General features: G+C 46.3%; 1 protein-coding gene across 1 annotated transcript in view; it reads right to left on the reverse strand.

Moving 5' to 3' along the window:
• Positions 1-11,513, reverse strand: part of eri1 (exoribonuclease 1) — a 28,755-nt gene extending 17,242 nt beyond the window's left edge. The window contains exons 1-5 of the mRNA XM_067983372.1: positions 11,375-11,513; positions 4,919-5,097; positions 3,646-3,865; positions 2,212-2,295; positions 99-208 (exon numbers count right to left, since the gene is read on the reverse strand). Of these exons, the coding sequence (XP_067839473.1) occupies positions 99-208; positions 2,212-2,295; positions 3,646-3,865; positions 4,919-5,097; positions 11,375-11,461 (680 nt within the window). The 5' untranslated portion in view covers positions 11,462-11,513. The remainder of the gene's footprint in view (positions 1-98; positions 209-2,211; positions 2,296-3,645; positions 3,866-4,918; positions 5,098-11,374) is intronic.
• Between the last annotated feature and the right edge of the window lie 2,346 nt (positions 11,514-13,859).

Genomic DNA, 13,859 nt, shown 5'->3' on the forward strand with positions numbered 1-13,859 from the left:
TAATCTTGCATTCCTCACATTTATCCATTCAGTTTCTTCCATAATAAAAATCTACATGATTATTTCTTTTATATGTTTCATGAGGGTGTACTACGTACCCATCAGTTAGCACTGCATATCTGCACTTGGTTCCTAGTTCCTTCTCTCTCATCCAGTCAACTACTCGTTGAAGAACATTGGGGAAACTCCCTGCCTTGTCAACCATATCCTAGAATAAACACAACACTCACATTTAAGAGGGACGAAAGAATGACCTTCGCCTACACTAAACAAAAACTGTCACCTTAGTCTCCTCAGCTCCCATTATTTGTTTAGTCTCTCCCTTATATGTTTAGTTAATACTAGCAGATCTGTTGTCCATGTTAGGTCAGAGGACAAACTGTTTTCCAGCAATTTGTGGGGGGATCGACAAAGTGTGACAGGGCAAGTGTGTCACCTGCAGAAGTACACGCTACATGCAAGGCTTCTAATATATTAGTATTCAATCTCTTGTAGTGCTACACACAGGAAGTCAAGGCCAGGTACAGTTATCAGGTGAAGTGGGGTCAGAGTGTTGGGGGGGGGGGGGGTGGGGGGGGGGGGGGAGGGGCGGGAGGAGGAGGTAATTGAACCATGGCATGCAGTCATATTTCAGTCCCCATTTGAAAGTCATACATTGTGTGGGAAGAATGTAATTACAACAGGCCGTGTTTATTTAGGCAATTTCTATTATAAATGTGGACATAGCAATATATAAAGGGCGAAAAAATTGCACTAGTGTGACAGAAACTTGACAACTGGAAGTATGGTTTAGCAGACAGCAAGTAGATGTAAATTTAAAGCTTTCATAAATCAATTTTGTTAATTTACTAATTTTTTTTTATTCGTTCATGGGATGTAGGCATCGCTGGCGAGGTCAGCATTTATTGCCCATCCCTAATTGCCCTTGAGAAGGTGGTGGTGAGCCGCCTGCTTGAACCGCTGCAGTCCGTGTGGTGAAGGTTCTCCCCCAGTGCCGTTAGGAAGGGAGTTCCAGGATTTTGACCCAGCGACGATGAAGGAACGGCGATATATTTCCAAGTCGGCATGGTGTGTGACTTGGAGGGGAACGTGCAGGTGGTGGTGTTCCCATGTGCCTGCTGCTCTTGTCCTTCTAGGTGGTGGAGGTCACGGGTTTGGGAGGTGCCGTCAAAGAAGCCTTGGCGAGTTGCTGCAGTGCATCCTGTGGATGGTACACACTACAGCCACAGTGCACCGGTGGTGAAGGGAGTGAATATTTAGGGTGGTGGATGGGGTGCCAATCAAGCGGGCTGCTTTGTCCTGGATGGTGTCGAGCTTCTTGAGTGTTGTTAGAGCTGCACTCATCCAGGCAAGTGGAGAGTATTCCATCACACTCCTGACTTCGGCCTTGCAGATGGTAGAAAGGCTTTGGGGAGTCAGGAGGTGAGTCACTCGCCGCAGAATACCCAGCCTCTGACCTGCTCTTGTAGCCACAGTATTTATATGGCTGGTCTGGTTAAGTTTCTGGTCAATGGTGACCCCCAGGATGCTGATGGTGGGGGATTCGGCGATGGTAATGCCGTTGAATGACAAGGGGAGGTGGTTTGACTCTCTCTTGTTGGAGATGGTCATTGCCTGGCACTTGTCTGGCGCGAATGTTACTTGCCACTTATCAGCCCAAGCCTGGATGTTGTCCAGGTCTTACTGCATGCAGGCTTCATTATTTGAGGGGTTGCGAATAGAACTGAACACTGTACAATCATCAGCGAACATCCCCATTTCTGACCTTATGATGGAGGAAATGTGCAATACAAGAATTTTGCCAACACTAAACAATGTAGTAAGCCTTTGAGGAATGTACTACTCAATATTTTAGTTTATAAGGCTGAGAGTATCAATTAAGTTTTGTGCTCCAGCATGCGTATGTTTTAATATAATATTCTACGATGAAATTACAGGATATTTTTGCAGATTACACAACAGCAGAAAACATGCAATTTAAAAGCCATGGTTCTCATTATGTTTAATTACTGCATAGTTTCTAATCTCACAATCGGCTACTCTCACTATGCCACTATTAGACAATAAACACAATGTCCAACAGATGTTCTGATACATGGGGAAAAAAGTTGATGCAAAAACCGGATACTCAGTTCTACTTTTTTTTAAAAAAATCACAATTTCAAATCATGGCTGAGCAAATTAAAACTACACTTAAATGAATGAGATTACCTGCGTGATGCCTGTGAGTTTGGTACAAAATTCTGTAAGCTTGGGCTTCAGTTCTGGTTTGACATATTCCTGGAATGTATCCTCCTTGAAAACAGCACAAAAGAGTTCTTCTTCATTAGTACTTTTCTGTAGCCTTGGAAAATCTTTCCTCCCACAGCCCAACTGTTAAAGGAAAGAAATGCCTGCATTTTTATAGCACCTTTCGCATCCCAAAGCGTTTCACAGCTACTGAGTTATTTTTTGTTCTTAAACACAGCAGCTAATTTGTGCACAGCAAAGGTCCCACAAAGAACAAATGACAAGAATGATGAGAAACGAGAGGGGATAATCTTAAAATTAGAGCTGGGCCATTTAGGAGTGAAATTAGGAAGCATGTTTTCACATAAAGGGTAGTGAAAATCTGGAACTCACTCCCTCAAAAGGCTGTGGATGCTGGGCCAACTCAAATTTTCAAGGCTGAGATCAATAGATTTTTGTTGGGTAAGGGTATCAAAGGATATGGATCGAAGGTGGGTAAATGGGGTTACGGTACAGGTCAGCCATTAACTAATTGAATGGCGGAACAAGTACAAAGGGCTGAATGGCCTATTCCTGGTAGTAATGTTAGAGGAGGAATATTAGCCAGCACACTAGGAGAGCTCCATGCTCTTCAAGTAGTGCCACAGGATCTTTCATATCCAGCTAAGCAGGGAGATGGGGCCGCGGTTCAATACCCCTTTCAAAAGACAACACATCTGACAATGTAGCACTTCCTCAGTACTGCAGTGAAGTGTCAGCATAGATTATGTGCTCAAGTCCTAGCATAGGGCTTGAACCCACAACCTTCTGAGCCCGGTGAGAGTGCTACCAACAGAGCCAAGCTGACACCATGAGCTGTTATTCCTCACTTCCCTACAAAGAAAGTTAGCAGGCTTTGCTACGGTTTTCAAAGCTGCCGTCAATTATGCAGTGATTCTGCCCCATTTTCTACACTGATTAAAAAAGGAGACTTCACTGGCAAGCTGTCACTCAGGAGACCCTGTTGGAAAGCAGCTGCATTTTTGTAAACTAAACATAGTATCAGGCAGGCACACCTTATAGAAAAGTGATACCTTACACAGGAAACCGCCGCTCAAAATAAAACGGTCTTGTGGTAAGATCTCAATTTCTTTAAACAGTTTTAAGTGTCACCTTAGCTTATTTGGTAGCATTCTTGCCTCTGAGTCTGAAGATTGTGAGTTCAAGCTCCACTCTAGAATTTGAGCACATTATCTAGGCTTCAGTGCCATACTGAAGGAATGCTGCATCAGAGATACCATCTTTCATTTGTGGGAATTTGCTGCCACATTTTCCTCCATAACAGTGACTGCATTTCACTGGGTGTGGAGCGCTTTGGTTTGTGATAAGATGGGAGTACTTTCTCATGCCAGGTGTATAAAGCACAGGATTACTCACAATTTCCAGTGTGCGAGTATTCACGAGGGCAATGGGAAATTCGATAATTTCGTGCAAGTATTCTGGTGGGTTGTTCTCTTCACATGTTGCTTCAAAATCAATGACACAGATGTAATCATAGTATGTGTCTGAACACTCTGGCTTGATTAGCAATGTCTGAGTCAGTTTCTGCTTCTTGTAGTAATTTTTTAATCGCTTTCTCAGCACATCCTTCACTCCCCTAAAGTACGTCAGAGAGAGAGAGAGTGAGAGTGGGCAAGAGTCAGCAAAAGTAAGTAAGAAACACACACCGAGAGAGTGTGTGTAAGCAAAAGTAAGTAAGAAACACACACCGAGTGTGTGTAAGCAAAAGTAAGTAAGAAACACACACCGAGAAAGTGAGACAAATACAGAAAGTGAGTGAGAGAGACAGACACAGATGGGTGTAAGTGAGAGACACAGACAAAAAGTGAAAGATGGACAAACACAAGGAGTGACCAACAGAATTAGAGAAAGACAGAGAGAAAGAGAAAAATATATATTTAATTAATAACGTGCATCATCTATTCAGACTTCTACATATTTCATCAATACCAAGTTAAGTATTTTTCCACGTGCATCATTTTCTCTAGAACAGTTAATATAATTATGGCTACTTGCACATGTTTAATATGCATAACTCAAACAAAATCAGTCTGATATAGCTAAGTGTGAAATGGTACATTTTCATAGGAGGAATATTGAATTATGGGAACAGAGATTAAACAATATATGTGCCCCTGCCCTGATGCTCCGTGGCTCACAAGGACAAAATACATGAACACCCTTAGATTATAGAACTATAATTTTCTACAAATAAAATCTACTAGCTAGAAATTTTAGCCAATCCTAGATACACTGGACAGGATTGAAAAAGGGCAGGCAAAGGAGGCTTATTGGAGCCACAGCTTACTTTTATTAGTAACTTGTTGTTATGGAAACAAGCAAGGAAAATCCATGCATGGCTACGGTCTGGGTATTATAGCAAATGTTCACTTGTTCATTTTTAAATGCACCAATTTTGGATTTCAGTCCCCCCTGCTGGCAGATTAACTTGCAACAATAACAACTTATAGCACCTTTAACATTGTAAAACATCTTCAACCCATTTAATCTTTTACTACGTTAAAGTCAGAATTTTAATAAATTGACAGGAACAGGGGAATGGGACCAGGCTGTAATAGTTCTCTCTAGGACTTCACTCGCTTGTATTTTATTTCCCCCTTCATTCATCACTGGCCAAAATGACACGCACCTGGTTTCCAGATGGAGCTCTGCTAGCTTTGTGCGGAGCTCGTCACGTGTCATTCTGTTGATATGGCCATTTGTGACAGCAATTTCTTTGTAGACTGGGTCACTGAAGTCTTTAACGTAGGCAGCAGGGGTAGTTTTCATCAGCTGCTCTTGTCCATCAAGTCTGCTGCGCTGCTTCACCTGAAATAAAGGCAAATGGACTTCAGAACAAATCAGTGACAGATGTCAATGGCTTATACTATGTGGCAGATGTGATACTGTTTTAACAGACTTCAGGCCAGCTTAATTTACACAACAGACAGTTTATGCAGTAAAGAATAGCCCAAACTACACATTACATGCAAATCGTGATACCAATTACACAAGCATTACTCAAAAACAGGAACAAAAAGACTGGTAGGGGATGGTTGCAATGGCCTTTTTTTCACCAGGTAGATGCTGTTGTGAGTGTGGCATAAAACTCAGAGGATGAGCAAGCAATTTACACTTCCACATTAATACTGCTATCACACAAGTTACCTATTTAGTAATTTTTCAATAAGATAAAACAGCTTGACAACTAAAAACTAATGATATTGTCAGGCATTTCATTCCCTCCCCCCACCTCCCAAAAAGATAATGGGTTACTTTTTTGCTCCCCTTTCAATACCATCATTCTCCCAACTGGAAGAGGCACAAAATGACAGGTTGCATTGTTCTAAATGTTCCTGCCCCGTAAGACCTCACTTTTCCTCTACTCCTCCCTGTGACTGTAGGGGCTGGGAACGCTAGTGAAAGCACAGGTCTTCAAACAGAGGGTATTAGGTGATACAATGACCCGTCCCCTTGGGGGCCCAGGTTTAAGTCCGGACCCAGATGAAAGTCTTTTTGCTCCGCGTGTGAAATGAGTCTCATCCCGGTTGCTGATGGGCCCATCAATACAGCACAGCATTCTGCACAATTCAGCAATGTCAAAAAGCAGAAAGAATACTTTGAATTCTTCAGCTTTACACATTCACCAGGTCAGGGCTCACCCTGCCCACTGCCTCTATTCTGGCTCAGGTCTACTTTCTGGTACACCACAAGGTCACAGGAAGGATTCTTAATGTCGAAACAGCAAGCTCAAGACTGGCTTAAAGAAATCACGAAGACCAACATGAAGTTTGTAGTATCAGCATTTCTTAATTGTTGATGGAGAGTATTCCATTTTAAAGTTTTATTCGCGCATGAATATCTCCTCTCTTCCCCCACCATCTTTATTGCACCATTAACGTAAATGTGCTTGCCATTTTGCTTATAAACAACTCCCTCCGTTCTGCTGCACCATAGTATCTTGTAAGATGTTAGCTTGGTGCCAGAGCAAGAATTAGTGCAGATAATGAACAACCGGAGAAAAAGGCATCATTGACAACAGCTGCTTTCACAGAAGGTACTGAAGGGTAGATAGTACTAACAAAGGGAAAAAAAATTCCTAACTGCAAGCGGAGAGCAGAGTGGCAGTTGGTGATGTGCTTGAACTATGGAAGTTTACAGCACAGAAGGCAGCCATTTGGTCCATCTTATCTATGCCTGGTCTTTGCTAGAGCAGTCCAAAACTAATCCCACTAGGATCAGAAGCCAATGTAGGCCAGCAAGGATAGTGCCGATAAATGAGCAGGACTTAGACTTGGTGTGAGAGAGAAAGGAGAGAGAGATAAGAGAGAGTCAGAGGGGGAGAGAGAGAGAGGAGAGATAGGAAGAAAGAGAAGAGAGAGGAGAGGGAGAAGAGAAAGAAAAAAAAGAGAAAGAGGAAGATAGAATGCGAGTGAATGAGAGAATGTTCTGCCCCTCACATTGTTGGGCGTGGTCATTTCTTGCAGCCAGGAATAATAATTAAACCCTTGGCAATATTTTAATTTTAAATACTTTTGTTTAAGGCTGCAGCTTATAAACTAAAAAACTTTCATTTGTAAAAGGAGCATTAATGATGAGGCTCCGACTTCAGTGACAAACCACATTAATATAAATAGTATTAACAATGCACAAAAATACGATGCTGTATTATATTTCACCTATAGAGATCCTAAAGATACGTACGATTTCCCCCCTGACTTAGCTGATGAACTTACAGGACACTGTCAGAAAATCTAGTGGTAGAATAATGAAATGCTGCAACACCAACTATCACTTGAATCAGGCTTTATGAGCGAGGTACACAAGGGACTCGACCAACATCTGCCACCCAATTTAATACCTAAACCAAGCCATTCTCAAAATAGCAGCCAGCTTCAGAATTTAGACAGGCATCCAGCATATTTGAGTGTGTCATTAAGCCACAAGCCAATTACACACATGACTCCAGACAACAAATGACCAAGCAAATCACATATAATCATTAATTCAAATTAAATGGTGGATTTTCAAGTATAAAAAATTAAAAGATGAAAGACATCTTTAATTTTAACAGGGAAGGTGTCCAAATTCCAAAGTAAGAAATAACTTGCGTTTATACCAAAGATGTTTCAAAGCCAATGAAGTGCTTTTGAAGGATAAACTATTGTAATATGGCAAATATGCAGCCAGTTTGTACACAGCAAGATCCCATAAATAACAATGAGATAATTGACTATATAAACTGTTTGTGATGATGAGGAATAAATGTTGGCCAGGACAACAGGGAGAACTCCCCTACTCTTCTTCAAATTGTGTCTTGGCATCTTTTGCGTCTGCCTGAGAGGGAAGACAGGGCCTCGGTTTAACGTCTCATCTGAAAGGTGGCACGTCTGACAATGCAGCATTCCCTCAGTACTGCACTGGAGTGTCAGTCTAGATTATGTGCTCAAGTATCTGGAGTAGGGCTGGAACCCACAACTTGACTCAGAGGTGAGAGTCCTAAACTGAGCCAGGGCTGACAATATAGTGCTGAATGGTACAGCTGACTCCATATGTCTCAGCATTTAAAGGCGATGGGGTATCCGCATCCGAAGGAACGGGGGGTATCCGCATCTGAAGGAACGGGGGGGGGGGGTATCCGCATCCGATGGGACGGGGACGGGGGGGTAATCCGCGTCCGAAGGGGGGGGGGGGGGAATCCGCGTCCGAAGGGGGGGGGGGGGGGGGGGAATCCGCGTCCGAAGGGGGGGGGGGGGGGGGAATCCGCGTCCGAAGGGGGGGGGGGGGGGGAATCCGCGTCCGAAGGGGGGGGGGGGGGGGAATCCGCGTCCGAAGGGGGGGGGGGGGGGGAATCCGCGTCCGAAGGGGGGGGGGGGGGGGATCCGCGTCCGAAGGGGGGGGGGGGGGAAATCCGCGTCCGAAGGGGGGGGGGGGGGAATCCGCGTCCGAAGGGGGGGGGGGGGGGGGGGAATCCGCGTCCGAAGGGGGGGGGGGGTAATCCGCGTCCGAAGGGGGGGGGGGGGTAATCCGCGTCCGAAGTGGGGGGGGGGGGGGTAATCCGCGTCCGAAGTGGGGGGGGGGGGTAATCCGCGTCCGAAGTGGGGGGGGGGAATCCGCGTCCGAAGTGGGGGGGGGGGGGGAATCCGCGTCCGAAGGGGGGTGGGGGGGGAATCCGCGTCCGAAGTGGGGGGGGGGGGGGGGGGGAGAATCCGCGTCCGAAGTGGGGGGGGGGGGAATCCGCGTCCGAAGTGGGGGGGGGGGGGAATCCGCGTCCGAAGTGGGGGGGGGGGGGAATCCGCGTCCGAAGTGGGGGGGGGGGGGGAATCCGCGTCCGAAGTGGGGGGGGGGGGGAATCCGCGTCCGAAGTGGGGGGGGGGGGAATCCGCGTCCGAAGTGGGGGGGGGGGGAATCCGCGTCCGAAGTGGGGGGGGGGGGAATCCGCGTCCGAAGTGGGGAGGGGGGGGGGGGAATCCGCGTCCGAAGTGGGGGGGGGGGGGGGAATCCGCGTCCGAAGTGGGGGGGGGGGGGAAATCCGCGTCCGAAGTGGGGGGGGGAAATCCGCGTCCGAAGGGGGGGGGGGAATCCGCGTCCGAAGGGGGGGGGGGAATCCGCGTCCGAAGGGGGGGGGGGAATCCGCGTCCGAAGGGGGGGGCAGTCCCCGCACTTAAACAAAATGTATAGCACAGAAACAGGCCATTCGGCGCAAATGGTCTATGCTGGTGTTTATGCTCCATACCAGCCTCCTCCCACCCCTCTTCATCTAACCCTATCAGCATATACTTCTATTCCTTTCTCCCGCATGTTTATTTAGTTTCCCCTTAAGTACATCCATGCTATTTGCCTCAAGTACTCCTTGTGGTAGTGAGTTTCACATTCTAACCACTCTCTAGGTAAAGAGGTTTTTCCTGAATTCCCTATTGGATTTGTTAGTGACTACCTTATATTTACAGCACCTACTTTTAGTCTCCTCCACAAGTGAAAACATCTTCTCTACGTCTTCCGTATCAAACCCTTTCGTAATCTTAAAAACCTTTATCAGACCACCTCTCTGCCTCCTTTTTATAGATGTGGAGAAAAGAACCCCAGCCTGTTCAATCTTTCCTGATAGGAATAACCTCTCAGTTCTGGTAACAACCTCGTAAATCTTTTTTGCACCTTCTCTAGTGCCTCTATATCCTTTTTATAATATGCAGACCAGAACTGTGCACAGTATTCCCAAGTGTGGTCTAACCAAGATTTTACAAAAGTTTAACATAACTTCCCTGCTTTTCAATTCTATCCCTCTAAAAATGAACCCCAGTGCTTAGTTTGCTTTTTATGGCCTTTTTAACCTGTGTTGCTACTTTTAGTGATTTGTGTGTCTGTGCCCCAGATCCCTTACTGCTCTACTCTATTTAAACTCTTATTTTCCAAGGTGTATGTGGCATCCTTATTCTTGGTACCAAAATGCACACTCATACTTATGAAAATCCAAATATATTACATCTACTACATTGCCCTTGTCTACCCTTTCTGATACTTCTTCAAAGAATTCAATAAGGTTGGAAAAGCATCACCATCCCTTTTGAAATCCATGCTGACTAGTCTTGATTATATTTTTGTTCTCCAGATGTTTTTCAATTACATCTTTAAGTAAAGATTCCATTACCTTTCCTACCACCGGTGTTAAGCTAACTGGTCTATAGTTCCCTGGACTTGTTCTATCTCCCCTTTTTAAAAAATAAGAATCACATCAGCTGCCCACCGGTCTTCTGGCACTATTCCCTTTTCTGATGAATTTATATATAGTGCCTCAACATTTAATTGGGATGGGGAGGATGTCTCTCCTCATTTAAAGGGGAGGAGGATGTCGCCGCATTTAAAGGGGAGGGGAGGATGTCTCTCCTCATTTAAAGGGGAGGGGAGGATGTCGCCGCATTTAAAGGGGAGGGGAGGATGTCTCCTCATTTAAAGGGGAGGGGAGGATGTCTCCTCATTTAAAGGGGAGGGGAGGATGTCTCCTCATTTAAAGGGGAGGGGAGGATGTCTCCTCATTTAAAGGGGAGGGGAGGATGTCTCCTCATTTAAAGGGGAGGGGAGGATGTCTCCTCATTTAATGGGGAGGGGAGGATGTCTCCTCATTTAAAGGGGAGGGGAGGATGTCTCCTCATTTAAAGGGGAGGGGAGGATGTCTCCTCATTTAAAGGGGAGGGGAGGATGTCTCCTCATTTAAAGGGGAGGGGAGGATGTCTCCTCATTTAAAGGGGAGGGGAGGATGTCTCCTCATTTAAAGGGGAGGGGAGGATGTCTCTCCTCATTTAATGGGGAGGGGAGGATGTCTCTCCTCATTTAAAGGGGAGGGGAGGATGTCGCCGCATTTAAAGGGGAGGGGGATACCGCCACATTTAAAGGGGAGGGGAGGATGTCTCCTCATTTAAAGGGGAGGGGAGGATGTCTCCTCATTTAAAGGGGAGGGGAGGATGTCTCCTCATTTAAAGGGGAGGGGAGGATGTCTCCTCATTTAAAGGGGAGGGGAGGATGTCTCCTCATTTAAAGGGGAGGGGAGGATGTCTCCTCATTTAAAGGGGAGGGGAGGATGTCTCCTCATTTAAAGGGGAGGGGAGGATGTCTCCTCATTTAAAGGGGAGGGGAGGATGTCTCCTCATTTAAAGGGGAGGGGAGGATGTCTCCTCATTTAAAGGGGAGGGGAGGATGTCTCCTCATTTAAAGGGGAGGGGAGGATGTCTCCTCATTTAAAGGGGAGGGGAGGATGTCTCCTCATTTAAAGGGGAGGGGAGGATGTCTCCTCATTTAAAGGGGAGGGGAGGATGTCTCCTCATTTAAAGGGGAGGGGAGGATGTCTCCTCATTTAAAGGGGAGGGGAGGATGTCTCCTCATTTAAAGGGGAGGGGAGGATGTCTCCTCATTTAATGGGGAGGGGAGGATATCGCCGCATTTAAAGGGGAGGGGAGGATGTCTCTCCTCATTTAAAGGGGAGGGGAGGATGTCTCTGATAAACGGTCTCCCAGTTGCAGCCTGTTCCAGTCCCTTCCCCCGCCCGGACCCTCTGACGTAAGCAGCACGGCCCCGCTCGCGACTCGGAGTGACTCCAGCCGCCTCGCCTCACCTGACCCGGACCCGGACCCGAGCCCGGACCCGAGCCCAGGCCGCTCTCCGCGGCTCTCGGAAGATTCTCTTTCTGTTCCTCCTCCATTTTTGTTCTAACGGCCGCGCAGTGAACGCTCGTCACTTCCGCTTCTCCGCAACAAACCCGCCGCCAGCCCGCGGGAGAGTCACCATTTGACCTCACTTCCGCTCCCTCATTCCGGCGCGTGCACGTTGAGAGACAGGCCATGGGAGCGGAGTTTGCGCAGTGAGAACTTTCACTGCGGGAGCTGGGAGGGGCAATGATGAGGAGAGGCTGGGGCGAGAGGGTCGCGTCTATTACCACCACTGTGGGGGAAGTAATATAATCTGGTATTGCAACCTACAGGATGTGAGGGGTTAATACTTACCGACTCCTTTGGCTGGAATGTGTCATTTGATCCAGTCTGCTGCAGGGTAATTCAAATTTTCTGGAATGTGTAATTTGATCCAGTCGTCGTTCGACAGGCTACCGCCTTCAGAGAGCGCACTGCGCTAACATTGCCGATTTCGGAGAGCGCACAGCGCTCCACTGCCCAGTTCGGAGAGCGCACTGCGCTAACATTGCCGATTTCAGAGAACGGGCAACGCTCCACTACCGCTTCCAGAGAGCACACAGTGCCAACACTACCGCATTCAGAGAGCGCACAGCGCTAACATTGCTGATTTCAGAGAATGGCCAACGCTCCACTACCACTTCCAGAGAGCGCACAGCGCCAACACTACTGCATCCAGAGAGCGAACATTGCTGATTTCAGAGAACGGACAACGCTTCGCTACTGCATTCAGAGAGTGCACAGTGCCAACACTACCGATTTCAGAGAACATACTGCGCCAACACTACTGATTTCAGAGAGCGCACAGCGCTAACACTACTGAGTTCAGAGAGCGCACAGCACTCCACTACCGCGTTCAGAGACTACACAGCACTAACACTACCAAGTTCTAGAGAACGCACAGCGCTAACACTACCGAGTTCAGCAAGAGTCTACGATTAGGGGTAGAGACATGGCAGAGTCTGGATTGGAAGGTGCAGAATCAGGGCAAAGTCTGCAGACGACCTACACAACAGCTCCACCCTACTCTCATGTAACATTGTCCATTTAACACTGAGAATAGCTAACTACTGTTCCAGCTACACCCTATAATAGCCGACTAATTGAATCTGTCAGGCAGAGAAGCAAAAGTAATGCATGCATAAAACCACACCAGAGACATTTTACATGAGTCCACAAGACTATAGGACTACAGATGATACAGCATTGAAATAACACTCGCATTTTTCTACACACTCCTTTAGAAGATTGGAGAAATGGACTTTTAGATACATTAACATTTTGCACTCTCCCGAAAGATAAAATCACAGTGATGTGATCAAGCTGATCTGCCAAATCTTAACCATATTTGTACTGGAATTTTATAAGCCAGTTACAAAATTTGTCAATCTATTAGGTCCAAAATGGGAGATTAAGTTTTGGTTCATGTACGTGCTTTATGGGGTAATGATTATGTACAACCCACTTTTTAAAAAACAAGAACGAACGAACTTGCATTTATATGGTGATCTTTCACGACCTCAGGACGCCCCAAAGCCCTTTACAGCCAGTTGAGTACTTTTGAAGACTAGTCGTGTCGTAATGTAGGAAATGCAACAACCAATTTGCGTACAGCAAGCTCCCACAAACAGCAGTGAGGTAATGACCAGATCATCTGTTTTTAGGTGTTAGTTGAGGGATAAATATTGGCCACGACATCAGGAGAATGCCCTGCTGTTTTTCAAATAGTGCAACTTGAGAGGGTAGACGGGGCCTCGGTTTAATGTCTCAACTGAAAGACAGCACCTCTTGACAGTGCAGCACTCCCTCAGTACTGCACTGAATTAGCAGCCTAAATTATGTAAAGTCTCTGGAGTGGGCATGTATACCTTAAACCGAGGCACCGTCTGCCCTTTCATGGAAGAGCAGGGTTCGTTCTCCCGAAGTCCTGACCAATATTTATCCCTCAATCAATACCTATAAACAGATTCTCTGATCATTATCACATTGCTATTTGTGCAACTTGACTTCCACATTTCCTACATTACAACAATAGCGACACTTCAAAGTTGCTTCAATGGCTTTGGGACATCGTGAAAGGCGCAGTACAAATGCAAGTCTTTCTTTGACTGATTACAAAACAAAAGCTACTTGCTGTACAGGATGCTTAAAAGAAAATTTTGTGGATTTCGAATTGACATTTTGTGGAGGAAATTCAACTTGGGTGGGAATGGAAAAGGCAGTGTTGTATTGTCTGCTTCTTATACGTTCCGGCCAATTGATTTCAATGGGACTGACTTATCAGGCGGGCTGTATAATGGATGCCCGGTACCATACCGCCCAAGACCGATTTCAAGCACCTCATCTGTGCGGATAAATCTTTTGAACACAAAAGTCTGCAGCTAACTGCAAATGACAGAGCTCGTCATGCCT

The sequence above is a fragment of the Heptranchias perlo genome, chromosome 4 (assembly GCF_035084215.1).
Source record: "Heptranchias perlo isolate sHepPer1 chromosome 4, sHepPer1.hap1, whole genome shotgun sequence".
In the NCBI taxonomy this organism is placed as follows: Eukaryota; Metazoa; Chordata; class Chondrichthyes; order Hexanchiformes; family Hexanchidae; genus Heptranchias; species Heptranchias perlo.